The sequence below is a fragment of the Balaenoptera ricei genome, chromosome 9, assembly GCF_028023285.1.
Source record: "Balaenoptera ricei isolate mBalRic1 chromosome 9, mBalRic1.hap2, whole genome shotgun sequence".
Taxonomy (NCBI): domain Eukaryota; kingdom Metazoa; phylum Chordata; class Mammalia; order Artiodactyla; family Balaenopteridae; genus Balaenoptera; species Balaenoptera ricei.
In genome coordinates, this window is record NC_082647.1 from 24,995,675 (window position 1) to 25,013,078 (window position 17,404).

At 45.5% G+C, this 17,404-nt stretch overlaps 1 protein-coding gene across 2 annotated transcripts in view; it reads left to right on the forward strand.

The window, feature by feature from the left end:
* The first annotated feature begins 11,052 nt into the window (after positions 1–11,052).
* The window catches only part of GRM8 (glutamate metabotropic receptor 8), a 784,383-nt gene continuing 778,031 nt past the window's right edge, over positions 11,053–17,404 (forward strand). For both annotated transcript variants that reach the window (XM_059932657.1, XM_059932658.1), the window contains exon 1: positions 11,053–11,562. In XM_059932657.1, coding sequence (XP_059788640.1) covers positions 11,053–11,562 — 510 coding nt within the window. The remainder of the gene's footprint in view (positions 11,563–17,404) is intronic.

Consider the following 17,404-nt stretch of genomic DNA (forward strand, 5'->3'; position numbering starts at 1 on the left):
CTTTGCAGGGGAAGCGCGCACCTGAAGGCTTTACTTTGAGCATCCCCAACAAGAAAACGTGGGGCGGGACACGTGCCGTCTACCGTGTATTCTACACGGTGACCCTTTTCGTGACCCATTGCTCACGAAGGTGATCCCCGGGCTCGTGGTCCCGACTACGTGCTCCGGGTGGCCTTCGTGCGGCGCTTCCCGCGCGTGTCCCGGGCTCGTCTGTCTGGCAGTCGGAGGCGCTCCTCTTCTTCACAGCCTTATTCCTACTGACAGCCGCCCGCACTTCTTCCTACCCTCCCCGCACCCCCTCAGTCTTTGGGTCCTCCCTTTTTTTGTCGGGGGCGGGGCGGATGCAGTCATTTTTAAAATCAGAACTATTGACATTTCTGGTCCCCGCATCGCTGAGGGCTGATGTAGCGCGGAGGGGAATCCGCCGGCCGACTGTCCCTCTCCCTGCCCGCACCCGGGCAGAACCGAGACACCGAAATCCGAAATCCAGGGGCTCCCACCCCTCGGGGTTCCTCCTCCTGCTTCCCGAAGTGACTGGTTGGCGCGAAGCGATTGGCGATCCCTGGCGCGACCCCGGCCGCGGCTCTCCGCACCGCGCCGGGTGAATGGCCGCGGGCGGAGGATCTGGAGGCGCCGGGCGCAGGCCAATCGCGGCCGCCGGTGGGAGTATTTGTTATTCACATGGAAGAGACTTGGCGCCGGCTGGGCCAGCTCAGCCCCCTCAGCCCGGAGACCAGCCACAAGTGCGGCCGCGGTGCTCGCCTCGAGCGGCGGCGGCGGCGGCGGCGCTGACGTGGAGCTGCGGGCCCCCCGCGGGCTTCCTCACCGCGCCCTCTGTGGGGAGCAGGGTAAGGCTCGCCGAGCAGCGGAGAGAGGAAAAGAGAAGAGCAAGTGCCGAACCACAGGCAAAAAAAGCCCCCACCCCCGAACTCTCCCCAAAGGCTGTGCTTGAGGAAAAAAGAGAATTCCCCCGTTTTGATTCCCCTTTCCGTTTTCTTCCCTAAAACCGTTCAGTGGACAGCCAGGTGCACCGTTCCTTCCCAGATCACTTTAGTGATTTGCTTTTCCTGGGCACAAGTAGATGGCCTTGCACACCCGGGGTCCGGGAGAGAACTGGTGGGCGGAGGTGACGGGAATGGGAGGCGAGGGAGAGTGGGCACCAGGGGGCGAGGGGCTGGCCGGGCATCGGAGCTTGATTGGGTGTCTGTTGATTTTACGTTGCAAAGAACAAGGCAGCCACCCCTCTTATCTTCCCATGATTACATTCCAGTGAGGAGGTTCAGAAAAGAGGCAGGCTTAGCATGGAACTCCCAGGGCTTGGAGATGTGGTCCCCCAAAAGTTTAGTCGGCGAATGGGAGACTGAAGGGTGACGGGAAGGGGCAGGCGCGCCTAGGGTGCTCAGATGGGGCGTGCGGCGGCAGGCCTGTAAAGCGCTCCTTCCGCGATTGCCTGCCCCGTGTGACCTCCTGGACCTGCCCTGGCGGAATCCGGACTTGCCCCCCGAGATGACGAGGTACCTCCGTTCCGCGAATCTGACCGGAGGGATTCCCGAAGTTAGAGGCTTCCGGGATGAGTTGGGGTAACCCCCGCCTTCCTGAGCGTGGGGCTGGATGAATGTCTAAGCAGGATCTAGGGAAGATGGGGGTCGCGGGGGAAGCCGGGTGGTTTGGGGGTTCTCGAGACCCCCACGTGCCCACACAGCTTACGTGTGGTATGCCTGAGCTTGCGTTCCCCGAGTTAGCCCGGCGAGGTTGGGGTTTCCGCGCCCCCCTTTTGCGGCTTTCAGGAAAACACTGGAGTTCCGTGTCCTGCTGGGGGTGGGAGGAGGAGTAATGGTCTCGGGTACCTTGAGTTTAAACGACGAAGGCAATGCCCCCGACAGCGCCTCCGAAGCACCTGCGGCCAGCGTGGCCCCAGTTTGGCTGGGACCCGCGCGGGGTGTGGGCGCTCGCGGCGGCCAGGTGCGGCGGGGGCGGAGGCGGAGGCGCTCCCTGCCCTGCAGCGCGCGGAGCCCGGAGCCCCGGGCGCGCCGGGGGAGTGGGGCGGCGCCGGAATACCCCGGCGGCGCGGGAAAGGCAAGGGGAACCGGGTACTTCTCCTAAGGCCCTGGCTCTACCCGGAGCCGGCGTTCAACAGACGAAGGAACAGAGAAGAAAAAGGAAGATGCGGCAGGGAAGAGGGGAGCGGGAGCGGGGGCGGGGTGAGTGGCTGCGGGCTGAGATAGAGGCAGAGGTGGAGAACCCTCCGAGCCGCGCCGAGAGCGAGCCCAGGGGCTCTGCCAAGCAGCTCGGAGATCCTCTGAGGTTCGTACAGTTGGTGAAAATGTAACAGAGTACCCCGCCCCCAAAACCCCGTCTGACACGCTTCCTCGGTGCGCATGAAATGCGGAGGGGTGTGCGAGTCAGCCAACTGCGCAAGACGGCGCCCCCGACGCTTCCCTGAAGAATTGTTCCCCCCCGGGGCCCGGGATCAGAGGGTGTCTGCGAGCCCGGGAGGGCAGGGGTGAAAACAGACCCACCCGCCAGCTGCAGAAGCCCCAAACCCTCAGTCCCCGGAGCGAGTCCCGCCCGAGGAGGAAATGCCCTATTTGCCATTTGGGAGTGATCCTTTCCCACAGACCTGACGGCGTGGGAGTCTCGCAAACATCCAAGAATACACTGCCGTCTCGGCCACGACCGCGGTTGGATACAAATCCTGCCAACATCAGAACTGGAAAACAGGGTTGGTGGTGGAGATATCGATAAGGAAAATCATAAACGGGAGAAATGACTTCCGATGATAGCTGGTATTTTGCTTGAAAGAAAAAATAAAAAGAGAAAAAAGAGCCACCAGCAGGTAGATCTTGGATAAACAGTTTATTACACTTGACTATAATTTCCGTTTTCCGTTATGAAATTGTTTGTCAATAGTTGCAAATGGCTACAGAAACCACTTTAGTGTACCTTGGTCCCTTGCTTATGAATAATGTCCTCAAAGATCTCTGTCGGAGACAGAACCAACTGTGTGGAGTTCATTGCGTGTTCCTTGAAAATATGTGGTTTGATAATTTTGAAAAGCCTTACCCATCAGGGAAGATGAAGTAAGCTTTTTAAATGCAATTTTCCCATTTCAGAGTCAACTACAGGTTGTATCATACTTGAGATAAAGACAAAGAATTCTTGCTTTTAAATCAGGGATATGGGGAGATATAGGTGAGGGGAGGCTCCCCAGGAGGGGATTTATCCAGAATAAAGAAAAAGGTGCTGAGAACACAGCTCTGTACTGTTATCTAAGCTCCATTTGTTCTACTTGGTTTGTGCTAGCTAGTTCTGCCCTCCTGCTCCTTTTACAAATTATTACTACTTAATAATGCTAAAAACATCTAAATCCAAAAGGAATAGATAAAAGGAATAGTTGAGCTCCAGTGAGTGCAGGAGAAAGTTAGAGGTCTGGAGAGATGTGCTCTTTTCAAAGTTGGCTGGGCAGGTTGAAGCTGCTGCAGGGCTTGTTTAATTGGTATTTATGCAGCAAACAACCCGCAGACGTTCACTCTGGCAACATCTAGTGCCAATCATTGTGTAAGAGCGTTTCCGCTGTCTTCAGGGCCTGAGGCACAGAACACTGTATACATGTGCTCCTGGTAGCAATGCTTTTTTCCTTCCAAGTTCCTTTCTCACGGTCTTCCTCCTGTAGTTAGAATACTCAACAGAAAGAGGACTTTGCTTTAGTCCAGAGAATGGGGTTGCCCTGCCTCAGTGTCTTAAAAAGAAATGGTTGCATGGATTTATCTCTTAGCTGGACCCACAGCAAAGATCTGACCATATCTCGATGCCTGTCAAATAGGCTGGCTTTTGAAGGTTCAGGAAACTGTTGCTGTTTTCTTGATAGAACCTGATTGGACATCACCAGACTCACTCATGTAGTTTGCTAAGGGGGGGATGGCCACCCCATGTTGTGTGGGAGAAAAGGATATGAACGGAGAGCCAGCCAGATTATAATGTTTCCATCCCAAGGGGGGGGGTCTTCTGTCTGCTAGAAATTTATATTTGAACTATCTTCCTCCCTTCCTTCCTTCCCCCCTCCCTTCCTTCCTTCCTCCTTCCCTCTCCCTCCCTCCCTCCTTCTTTCTTCCTTCCTTCCTTCCTCCCTCCCTCCCTTCCTTCCTCCCTCCCTCCCTTCCTTCCTTCCTTCCTTCCTTCCCTCAGAGAGTTCTTTGGTTTGATTTTCATTTCTACTTGGTACTTGGACAACTTGTGATGAACTCACCCACTGACTGAGGACCTTGAGCATGATGCATTTTTCTCCCGGGACCTGCCTTCTGAGTGGTGGGCATTGCTGTGGGATGGATTTGAGAGGCTCCTGACTTATAACTCCCGGCTTTGGTTTGTTACAGTGCCAGTCTTAACCACTATTAGAGACATTTCTTTGGTAAAGAAATTATGGATCTCCTGGAAATGGTCTTATAAATGTGGATGTTCCAGTTGGGAGATGACAGTAATGCATCTTCGGGTTGTGATACCTGTTGATGAGTTTACTCACTCCCTGGGGAGGGCCACAGTAACAGGAAACCAGGTCTTAAGGTTGTGACCTGTAGGACACATCAGCCCTGAGGGAGGGGGGAGATCCAGGTCTGGGGGAGGAGGGAGCAGGTGCGCAGAAGTGGGAAGATGTAGGAGAGGCTGAAGAGGAGTATGTGCAAATTACTGAGCACATACTTTTCCAGGCAAGGGTATCCCTGCAGTTAGAAGTCTTCTGGCTGTTTATTGGCTAACTTTTCCAGTGGTAATGAGCCTTAGTGGTAGAAGCTCTGCATCTTATCCTGCATACAACTTAGGAAGGCTTCCTATTGTCCTCTTCTCACTACAGAAGAATATCTTGTCACCACTTTCTTCAGAATAGCCCTTTGGGTGCTCCAAGTGTCCATGAACTTCAGCTTTCCAGCCAGATGTTGATTTCCATTGACTTTTCCTCTTGTGTCCTTCTTTCCAGTTTTCCCTTGATTTCCTTTGATTTCTTGAACGCATGACTTGTTAAGGTCTGACCAGCCCTGTGTATGATGGGAAGGTGTTTTTTTAGGGTCTTCTAAGCACAGTACACCAGTAAAATATTTGAATTGTAGGACTGATTTTTTTAAAAATAAATTTGTTTATTTTTTATTTATTTGTTTTTGGCTGAGTTGGGTCTTCGTTGCTGTGCGCTGGCTTTCTCTAGTTGCGGTGAGCGGGGGCTACTCTTCATTGCGGTGCTTGGGCTTCTCATTGTGGTGGCTTCTCTTGTTGCAGAGCACGGGCTCTAGGCGCATGGACTTCAGTAGTTGTGGCACATGGGCTCAGTAGTTGTGGCTCTTGGGCTCTAGAACACAGGCTCAGTAGTTGTGGTGCATGGGCTTAGTTGCTCCATGGCATGTGGGATCTTCCCAGACCAGGGCTTGAACCCGTGTCCCCTACATTGGCAGGCGGATTCTTAACCACTGCACCACTAGGGAAGTCCCAGCGGGACTGATTGTTAAACGATAGTTTCCCTGTACATTCTTATAGCACTTGCCAGTTTATAAAGTACTTTGACATATATCATTTCATTTCGCAACCCTAGGAGGTGGCCAGACATCATTCCTCAGTTTAGAAACAAAGAAACTGATCCCAGGTTAAGTGACTTGCCCAGTGCCATGGAGTGAGTCCTGGGGGGTACTTCTCAGAACCTAGGATGCCACACTCACAATTCACATCATCAAATCAGGGTCAGCTTGACATTCTTCATGGTCTGCTGCACCCAAGGGGTGTGGGATAAGGGAAAGAACATAGCACAGTCCTGCATTTGAGTTCAGGCCCAAGATTTTAGACACATTCATATAATCTTTCTGTTTTTATGTTCCTTATATCCCAAATGGGGGCCATGATACCAACCTCATCGGTGTATCTTGTAATGCAAATGAGATAACGTGCTCCAGGCAAGCTGTAGCATTCAGTAAATGTTTCAGCCCTTTTCCCTCTTCTTATATGATACATACTATAAAAGTGGCTTCTCATTACTTTAAATGTGGTCTTTTTATGCAATAGCTGTGTTATTGAAAAAAATGGTACAAATTGAATTCTAAATCAAATTGCATTTTTTTTGCCTCTTTTTTTTAAAAAAAAAATCTCAGATTGCATTTTAAATGCACAGGGGGATTTAGCTATTTAAAGGAAACCTGTGGTGAATTCTTTTGTAATGCAAATAATCGCCTTCTAATTTATCTGTTTAGTAAATTGAGCTTCTCATGTATCAGATTTTCTTAATATGGGGCCTGCTTGTAGAGAAGAGCTTTTACAACCCTTTCTCACTGATGGGGAAAAGCCACTCAGCTTGCAAACAAAATCAGTTATTGTGTTCAGTTGGCAAAGCCTTGCTCTGGTGTTTTGAGCATAATCTCATATTCCCTTATCATTAAATAATAGAACCTCAGAACGGGAAGCTGGAAGACACCTTAGAGATTATATGGTCCATCTCACTCATTTCACAGATGAGGAAATGGAAGCACACAGAAGTGAAGTGACATGCTCAGTGTCACCAGCCAGCGACTGTCAGACAAGGATCCAATTCCAGGCCTCTGTTGCCAGGGGAGTCTCTGTCTAGCCCATTCTCATTCTGTCCCCACCAAGATTCCAGGGCTGTGCATACCTGTGGTGGCATAGGAGACGATAAACAAATATGATGCATTTTCTAAAACAACCAAAAAGAGCTGCAAACGTGGGCTGTTTCAAGAGAAACTGCCGGATTTGCAATTTTGTGAATTGATGACAATATTCAGCTTAACCTTTTTGTTAAAAGAGCTGAATGGAATACAGCAGAGGGAGGCTGTTTGGCCTTTTTCTGAGAAAACGATTACAATTCTTGGCTATTGCTATTCCTGTAAGGATTTTACCATACCGTGTCTTAAAAGCACTTGCCAAGTTGCTTCAGGAAGACCTGGTGACAGACCCAGATAAATCCCACATGGCTTGGTGGGTTTGTTCTCACTGGTGTCAGCCCGGCCGGGAAACCTGATTTGAAGCAGAGGGGTTTGGACAAACGACATTTGATATTCTCAACTCGTTGAAACATTCAGAAATCACCCTGCCCTGGAAATGCCCCCAGATTGTCCCCTCCTAATTAGTTCATTATTTTTCTTAAAGAGCTAACCCTCAAAGATATGCACATTTCTGAAAGATTTCAGTGGAGGGGCAGGGCCTTCCCCCCTTGCTTGTGTTGTCCCAGTCAGTCTCTGCAGTTCTGGGGGCTTTCTCAAAGGGCAGGACCCACCTGGAGGTCCTGAGGACTTTGACCGTGGTGCCATTTACTAGCTGAGGGCTTTGGGCCAGTCTCAACCTCTCTGAGGTTGAGACTCTCTTTTTTCTCATTTACACAAGACCTAATGATTGGTGTATGAAAATTCAGTGAGATACTCTGTTAGGTGCTTGAGACTTTGGTTCAGAGAAGGTACCTAGAGAGTAAAAAGAAGCAGAATTCAGGGCCCTGGCCCTTGAGGAGCTTTCCATATTCTTGGCCTTTCAGGAAACAGCTAGAGCCTGTGAGGGAACCACAGACACATGTCCCAGCTTGGGGGGCTTGCCCCCCAGCAGACCCAGGCCACTGAGGTGGTTAATGCAAGTGCTAATGATCTACAAGGTACCCACTTGCCATGTACTTAGGACCAGCTGGGAGGGAATGAATGAACAGGAAGGGCTGCACGAGCATTTAATGGTTAAGCCTCCTGGAAGCCCTCCGCCTGAGGGCTCAGAAATAGTGGAAGGTGTCTTCTCCCCTCAGAGGTCGCCTTCAGGAGTGTGGACCTCACGCCTCCTTGAAGAAGTCCATCATCTCAGGCGAGGTTTGTATCAAAGCCCAGAGGAAGGTCCGTTTGAGAGAAAAACTGATTTTAAATCAAGCACAGAGCATTAAGTAGAGCTATCTGTCTCGATAGCACAAAAAGGTCATTTTGTTAAAATTCATTGACGCCGACTAGGATAAGTTTAGATTAAAGCTCACAAGAATTGCCCAAGAGCAAGATTAGGCCGTGCAAGATTATGCGATGCCACCAGATTTATGTAGTTTTCTACAAACTTTCAAATATATTTTTCCTTAGAATTTTAAAGGGAAACTAAGCCTTCCAGTCATCAAGAGTCTGATTTTTATGACAATGTATCAGATTTTGAAATAACTGCTGTATTTCAACATTTTGTAAGTAGCTCTGATTTTACTTTTAAAGTGACAAAAATTTTCAGTAACAATCTCACCAACTGGGCAAATATGGAAAAAGTTGCTCTGCTTTAGTGGAAAATGAGTTGCAGACTAGATTAGCAACGATAGCTCCTGTTTACTGAGCACTTACCCTGTGCCAGCTACTGCGCTTTCTGTGTGTGCCATGTGGCAGGTTCTGGCACCCCTTTACAGACAAGAAAACCGAGCTTCAGAGAGGTTATGTGCCTTTAATTCTGTGTTGCAACGGAGGAAATTTAAGCAAAAATCCAAGTAAACTGCCCAGTAAATACCAACCAAAATGGCACCTCTTGTTTTCCATTTAAGTGCTTTCATCCACTAAACAAAACTAATTCCTGTCTCTCTGTTATTTATTCCCCAATTTTTCCCTAACTTAAAGCTCTAAACAGACCTATGAGATGCTAAAGAGACTAAAAATTATTGCAGACATGAATACCTTTAAAAGAAACTCAATTTTACTACTTCCAGGGCTGTACAACAAGTGGAACTAGGTTAATGCCACATGAGTAGCATAGGTAAGGATGATTTGTAATTAACAGATGGACTGAGTTTATGGTCGTCTATAATTGAAAACCATTTATTCTCTGAAGTGTTTTAAGTACTTGGGAGGTGGCTTGAAGAACGGCATGTCCCCTTCCTTTTCCCCTTCATCATTTCTCCTTCGAGTATCCATTCATTCTGTGCTCTGCCAGAAAGGATACGCTCAGGGTCAGCCCAGCCCTGTGGACTTGGTCACAAGCCCTGAATTAGTGGTCAGAGTTAATGAGGTTTTACTGTCTTCTAACTGGTCTTCCTCGTGAAACTGTAAAGCACAATCCTCCTTCTCTTAATGGGTGGTTGGTGTAATCCATGGTCCATCACTTAAGTGGTTTCATATAGAAAGTCAAGTTAACTTTCTAAGTGTTTCCTTTTGTGGAATGCCTGAGGTCAGGCTGTTGCCAAATCACAGATTTTCTGAGGGAGAAGCAGCTGCTAAGAGAATCACGTGTGACGGAATATTAGTCAAGTCGTGAGAAAAATCAGAAAAGGACGAAGTATTTTGAGGCCGAATATGGGAAATCCAGGGCTTAGCATGTGCCAGGAGGCAGGAAATGCTTGTCATAGGCAGATGAGAACTGTCCCAGCAGACTGGGCCATTGACTGTATTTCTGAATATGCTCCAGGTATATACTCAGAAATACCAGGCAGTGGGCTACAACAAGCCCCCTTTCCTCATCTAAAGGTGAAAAAAGTGCAGCTTTCTCTGAAGGCTTTTGGACACATGTTCAGTTGGCCTCTAGAGAAGCACCATCCTTTCCTTTGGGATGGGGAGGAATGAAAATTTTATGAACTGGAAATTGAACAAGTGAATGGAAAGCACAACCAGATGTTGGTTGGCTAGGGTAGAGGAGAATTGTCCAAATGTCAGGTTTCAAACCCATATGTAGTAATAGGTGAGAAATGAACATTAGATGAACTATCCTACCAAAATACGTTGGTGCTGTTTATTCTCTTAACTGCATGTGCATTTCAAACATCAGATTCCCTTGTGTGAAGTCAGTTCTTGTTTTTAGTTAAACCTCCACAAAAGTCCTTTGAAAGAATCTCATGGCATTCTTTAAGAGTGAAGGTCCTAGAATAAAATTTTCCTATAGATTTGCTTGTAGATGTTTTCACTCTAGTCTTGATGAAATAACTGTTTTCCCCACTGAGTCAGACAAAATTAAGAAGCTCTTCAATAGACCTCCAGCTCTCATTTGCTCTAGTGATTCTAGGATCAAGAAGTGTTTGCTTCAGAGCTGTAAGCATACCCATTGCTTCCACTCAACAAATTAATAGGAAACTCTGACAATGGTAATAGGAGTATTTTCACACATAACCTACCCTCTGTGTTTAATTTTCAAGTCCTTTTTTTGTTACCAGAGAACAATAAGATAATTTACACGAAATAGCTGACATTCTATGTTTAATCTTTTCACAAGCTCTAAAACTTATACATTTTGGGCTCCTTGGGTGGATTCCTTTCTCTTTTTTTTTTTTTGTGATTGAATAATCACTTTTTCCCATTGGGAAATCTGAGGCACCAAAAAATGTCATTAACAGATGACTGGCTTGTTGAATACATCACAGAAAATAGCCTTTCATTCTGATTTTGTGGACGAAATTTAAATGCTAAATTCAGACAGTTGTAAAAAGTAAAAACAGATTTGAAAAGAACTAATGCCATCAATCTCAGGATTTTTACCTTCACAGAAATTGGATTTATTGAAATGAAATGGTACATAAAAATGCTTTCTGATTTGGGAGAATCAACCTAGTTTCTGATACGTTTCTGTTTCCCTTGCTCCAAAAGTGTCATCAATCTCTCTGTTTAGATGCAGTGCAGCCAGGTGTTCAGAATCATAAGGGGACAAAAAGAATTAGTTTCTTACTGAATAGGGAAAATTAAACAATAAAAAAGAGGTCGGTGCAAACGGGGCTTAAAATATGAAAAATGTAGACCCTTTGAACTGAACCCTTTCTTTTTTTCCTTCCGGCCTCCCAGGAATAATTCTGCTACAGGGCTGACTTCAAGGACATGAATTGGTGACCTCATCCCAACATCAGAACCTCAGCTGTTACTCTAATTTTTGCATCATTCCAGGCAAGTTGACTTTATATGGAAATAAAATTGAACCTTGGGGTCTGATGGAAATTCACTGTGACATTCAAATCAAGAACACCTGCTGAAACCCACAGAGCCTTTTCCCCATGGGCCCTGATGGTAGCCTCCAGAAGGTACAGCCTCAGGTGGTCCCCCTTCTTTTGTGGCAAGAATAAACTTTGGGTCTTGGATTGCAACACCACCTGTGGAGAAAATGGTATTCGAGGGAAAGCGATCAGCCTCTTGTCCTTGTTTCTTCCTCCTGACCGCCAAGTTCTACTGGATCCTCACAATGATGCAAAGAACTCACAGCCAAGAGTATGCCCATTCCATACGAGTGGACGGGGACATCATTTTGGGAGGTCTCTTTCCTGTCCACGCAAAGGGAGAGAGAGGGGTGCCTTGTGGGGAGCTGAAGAAGGAAAAAGGGATCCACAGATTGGAGGCCATGCTTTATGCAATTGACCAGATTAATAAGGACCCTGATCTCCTCTCCAATATCACTGTGGGTGTCCGGATCCTCGACACCTGCTCCAGGGACACCTACGCTTTGGAGCAGTCACTAACGTTCGTGCAGGCTTTGATAGAGAAAGATGCTTCTGACGTGAAGTGTGCTAATGGAGATCCACCCATTTTCACCAAGCCCGACAAGATTTCTGGCGTCATAGGTGCTGCCGCGAGCTCCGTGTCCATCATGGTGGCTAACATTTTAAGACTTTTTAAGGTAAGTAAAGGCACTAGGCAATTCTGACCATTGTGGAAAGACAATAAATTGTCCTGACTCCAACTGCAGGTTTAAGAGGAAACTGAATGTGGTGAAGATGCTCGTAGAGCCTCTCAGGGCCACAGTTTCCTCAAAGAGAGGGGTTTGTGTCTAGGTTTCTACAAGAGTTGATTTAGTTCCATTTTTAAAAAGAATTAATTAGATTAATTGTGACTTTTTTTTTTCTGAACAAACAGAAAGGTGATAATTTCTATGACATGTTGGGTCCTCAGTACCTTGGGATATGCTGTTTATTGAGGCTTATTTTAAAGCAAAGCAAGTGTTTTTCGAGGGTCTGATGAACTCTTAGCTCATTTATCAGATCAAACATTTCTATGGTATTTGAGATTTAAGATAATTTACTTGGTGAAATTTCTTTAACGTGGGATGCTCTGTTATGACAAAAGTTCCTGTGTGGAGAAACAGTATTTATTACTAATGGGTAGATGGGAGTGACACTCTGGGCTAGAAGATGGCCATAAAGTTGTCAAGTTTATTATAGCTACAATAGAGCAGAACCTCATTAATTCAGACCGCTCTGATGCAGACTTAGAATAATTATATGTAATTCTTATTGAATTAAAAGTTCAGATTTAGCAGGGTAATTCGAGACTTTTTGGTTTAGGTTGGATGATCTATTACCTATAGATTACATTTTGAATAAAATTGGCAAAATAAAACAACACATGGGACAATATTTTGAAAGCATAAAGTCCCATAAACATAAAGTTATTGTAATTCATCTTTCATTAACTTTCTCATTTTATTTATTAACATCCGTTATGTAGTCATTTGTAATAGACATAATTTTAAAAATTGAAAATACTTTTCACGCTGATTTTTTACTCAGTGGGACATGACTTTTCCAGCTTACTCTGAATTAATGAGTCTTCGTTTAATATTGTGAGAAGCTGTTTCTGTGCATATTAGATTTAAAAATATTAAAAGAATATGGAGAAGTTGGACAGATGACAGATATAGTGACAAAAATGAACAAAGTGATGGAAAACTTACTTCAGAACATAGAAGGGTTCGAATCAAAAGCTTTCTGCTTTGGAAGCTGTCTTGGGGGACCATCTAGTCTGGTTCATGTCTGTAACATCCACCCAGCTTCTGTATGAATTCCCTAAGTTTGGAGGAGAGAATGGTAAGAGGCCCCTTAGTGACTATTTTCAGATGGATGAAATTTTCTCAAATGAGGATGCGGCTGAGCAGAAGCTCTCTGTGTCTAAGGAGTACTGAGGAGTCACACACAGGCGTCAGGGAATGCCTGAGATATTTGAGCCAGACGTTAGGAAGAGCCCCTTGGCAAGGAGGAGGACGCAAGATTAAAATAGGCAGCCAAGGGTGCTGTAATTGTCCATCTCTGAAAACTTTCAAGGGAAACTGGAAAGTTGTTAGTAATTTCTCTTGGGCTAATTGACCCCTTGCCTGGAGGCAAGATGCAGAACCAGAAGCTCCAGGTTTACCCCAGCATCCTGGGATCTTGGATTTCTCCCAGCATCCTGATTCTGAGCCGCATGGCATTTTCGGCTCTGGGGTGATGTCCAGCTCCAGCCAGTTTCCCAGTTCTCTTCTCCCCTCTGACTTGATCTCCCTCCCCCGATGCTCCAAAGCATCTCTTTTCTGTTCTTAACTCATCAACACCCACTTTTAGGGAAGGGGAAACTTTCGTGAGGATCATCTCCCTCCTGTTACTCTCCCCTTATACACTAATTCTGGTTCCCATCAATCCCATCGTAACTCCCGTGAATCCTGTCTCTTTCCTGGAGTCTGGTGCCAAAAGTGGGCAAGGATTTGAGGAGTGGGGTGGAGGCGATAATTGCTCAGTTGAGGTTTTCAAAACTTGTTTACATTAATTTTGCTACAGAATCAGCTTATCTGTAAAATGGGGATGTTAACATTGTGTTAGGTTGTTGGATGATTTAATGAGATAATGCAGGTGAAGGATTCCACCAGGACCTGACCATGTCCTTTGTCTGCTTGGGCTGCCAAAGGGGACATCGGGCCAACTGAAGGGTAGGTTTTGTTTTTATGCATTCTAGACCCGGCTTCTCTCTGCTTTGTTCTTCTCTCACTGACTGGCCAATTCTTGGGTAACTCTGGAGGGACCTTATTTGATCAGGTGGGAGAATTACAATGCCATTGACTCTGGGCAGAGTCCAGTGCTGTAGGTCAATTCTTGAGACCGTGGTCTGCACATGAAGGGGCTGCCACCCTTTACCAAAGCATAGGGACTGGGTGACTTTTAGCCAGGAGAAGATGTTGGTTATGGTAGATGTCATGACTAAGACCAGTGTGCTGGCCCGGAGTGAGCATTTAATATATGGAAGCAGATATATTTATTAACCAAATAAGCGGGGCTTGAAAAATCTGTCTTTTACAAGTAAGTGAGAAGATGTAAGTGATCAGCCCATCTTCCAGCTGAACCTGGAACCACATGACTGTGAATTGATAATTACAACTTAATCGTTGTTGTGCTATTTTAATTTACTTTGACGATTCATACGAGACCTCCAGCCAGCACTCCACACTGATATTAATTATGAAATGGTGATGGTCACTCTTGGAATAGAAAATATTTCACTTTATGTGTGAATATATATTCTGTTTAAACACATATGCTAGGACTGACATGAAATATTAGAATAGTTATCAAAGGAATGATCAGCAAATTAATGCTTTGGGGATTGGCTTACAGTTCCATTTTGAAAGATAATAATTTGATTAAACAAATGCTACGAACTGAATAAAATTAAACATTTAGGACAGTTTTATGGCGCTTGGGCCCCTCCAGGACAGCATATGACCCATAGTATCGAAAAAGATGCCTGGATATCAGTATAGTGCCATTTATTCCTGGATTAATGGAATCACAGAAGGTCGAGCATCTTGGCTTGGAAAAACACATACAATTAAATTTGACCAAGGTCTTGATTAATGAATTTACTTATTGTCCTTTTCAACAATAAGCATTAATTGGGGTTTTTATAATGTAGCTGGAATCTTTTTAAAATTGTATAGAAAATATTTGGGCTGAAATCAGAAGTAATCTCCAAAGGTCCCAGTTCCCTTTTTCTGGACAATCCTGGTAAAGCCATGTGTTATCTGCCTGGGCTACATTGTGAAGGAGACAAAGTCCTCCAGGCATGCCCATCTTCCTCTTCCTTCAGTCTGGCCCTCCTGCGGCACCGTCTCCTGGCCTCGTCTCCCTCTCCATTCTCCTAATCGAAGCCTCGTTTCAGGAAAGGAGCTATGCATGTGTTATCAGTCATCTGCATATAACATGTCTGTGTTTAAGTCAGAGGAGGATTCTGTTTTCCGTGGGATCGCTAACTGTGGTTCAATGAAATGATTTGTCTTTGTCAAGGGGATTCAGGCATTGGGGGGAGGTTCATTTAGCCCCCCAGATCCTGCACCTTGTCGGGGTGGGGGGCAACTCCTCTGCTGTGGAGTATAGCTGGTCCTGCTCGTCTCTAGAGGGAAGGAATGTTGCCCTATCTTTGTTTCTCCTCCTATCAAAGCTCAGGGGCAAATGGTAAAATCAGCCCTTTAACTTCAGCGGAGAATTGGGCACGGGGTGGAGCCAGGCTTCATTGGGGGGTGGGTGTGGGGCGGAAGCTGGCCTGTGGCCTTGCCCCTTGGGGCACTGAATGCCATACTAAACCAGTGATTGTCAACCCTGAGTGTGGGCGGGGCTCACGCCCTCTCTCCTCATGCCCTGGGGTGGGGGGGTGTAGGCTATCAAAACTACCTCAGAGGCTTTTCATGTGAGGACACAGTGAGTGAGTGTGTGCCTCCCAACCCCCTCCCTAGAACCGTTTTTACTGATTGAAGTGTCTCACATTTCTCAGGTGTGTTGGGAGTGAAAACAAGTTTGAGAGTCATGGAACAAGACTTCAATGATCTGAACTTTTTTTTTTTTTTTAACATCTTTATTGGAGTATAATTGCTTTACCATGGTGTGTTAGTTTCTGCTTTATAACAAAGTGAATCAGTTATACATATACATATGTCCCCATATCTCTTCCCTCTTGCATCTCCCTCCCTCCCACCCTCCCTATCCCACCCCTCTAGGTGGTCACAAAGCACCGAGCTGATCTCCCTGTGCTATGCGGCTGCTTCCCACTAGCTATCAATTTTATGTTTGGTAGTGTATATATGTCCATGCCACTCTCTCACTTTGTCCCTGCTTACCCTTCCCTCTCCCCTTATCCTCAAGTCCATTCTCTAGTAGGTCTGTGTCTTTATTCCTGTCTTGCCCCTAGGTTCTTCTGACCTTTTTTTTTTTTCTTTTTTTAGATTCCATATATATGTGTTAGCATACGGTATTTGTTTTTCTCTTTCTGACTTACTTCACTCTGTATGACAGACTCTAACTCCATCCACCTCACTTCAAATAACTCAGTTTCGTCCCTTTTTATGGCTGAGTAATATTCCATTGTATATATGTGCCACACCTTCTTTATCCATTCGATATGAACTTTTTAGAAGCACTACACACAGCCTTGACACACACACACACGTACACACACACGTGTCATATATGGGTTAACATGGCGGCAGAGTGGTCACCTAGGTGACTGTTTAATCCCTATACCAAGTTAATGGTTTTAGATAATAGTAGGATCGATTAGGATAATGTGACCCATAACTGCAGAGTAGCAAACCCAGAAAGCCCAGAACTGCTCCAACCTACAGGAAGGTTAATATGCCATTTCAGGGGCTCCTGTGTTGCAGAGAGACCAAAGAAAAGAGGGGTCCAGCTCTCGGATGGAGTCTGCTTAGTTTGAAAAGAATTAAAAAAGAATGAGAGGGCCTTTTGGAAATGTTGACTGGGAAGCCCATAATTTAAATTTGTTTTATAAAGCAGTTTCGAGGAATTTGCATATGTTTTATAAAGAGCTCAGATTTTTTCCCCTTTCTAGAACATTTCCACCCCTCTCTTTTAAATTAGAGCAAATCTGTTCCTCAAAACACTAATCATATGTCTTACTTTTAGCAAAGATTGAACATTCTAAGTTAAAAATAGCACATTGATACTAGGAGGTAACACATATTGATGTCCACATAGATGCATTGGGGTTAGAAAAGGATAGTGTCAGATATAATTTCTCTTTCTTATGTTTTTCTGGTGAACTTTACCTAGAGAGTTAATTTTCAACTCTTGAAGGATGGGGGTTAGATAGTCTGTAGTGTATACTTCCCAAAGCAATCAAATAGAAATCCACATGTGGATTATTCTATAAGTATCTAGAATTACTTCTAGATAATTTCTCACCATGCAGAAGTGTCCTGGTTATAAGTGGCTAAAATTGACCTTCATGTTAAGTAAATGAAGTACAGTGAAGTATCCCATTACCCTGGATGTGCTCGCCTACCCTGCTATGTTTACAAAGATATATTTTCTCCCAAGAGACTCTACTAGTTGCAGTAACCACTCCCATAAAGCCAAGCATTTTGCGAGTTATTTATTGCATACAGTAGGCTTTCTTAACGTAAACTCTGAACAGGTATATCTGCCGTATTCAGGCTCATCTAGTTAGATGGGCAGAAAAATGAGCCCAATCAATAAACTCAGCAGGAGGTAACATTTCTTGTTTAATCTTATTTGATGGCAAACAGATAATGGAAAATTGAAAGACAGATTCCTTTAGTCAATCCTTTGCTCCTGTAGCGAGCTCTAATTTAGTTCTGTAAAGAGCCTATTCACCTCGGATGAGAGATGCTGGATGTTCTCTCTTAGTGGCCTTAAGTTGGGGTGGAGGGGGAATGGGCACTGCCCACGGTCACTGACACAACT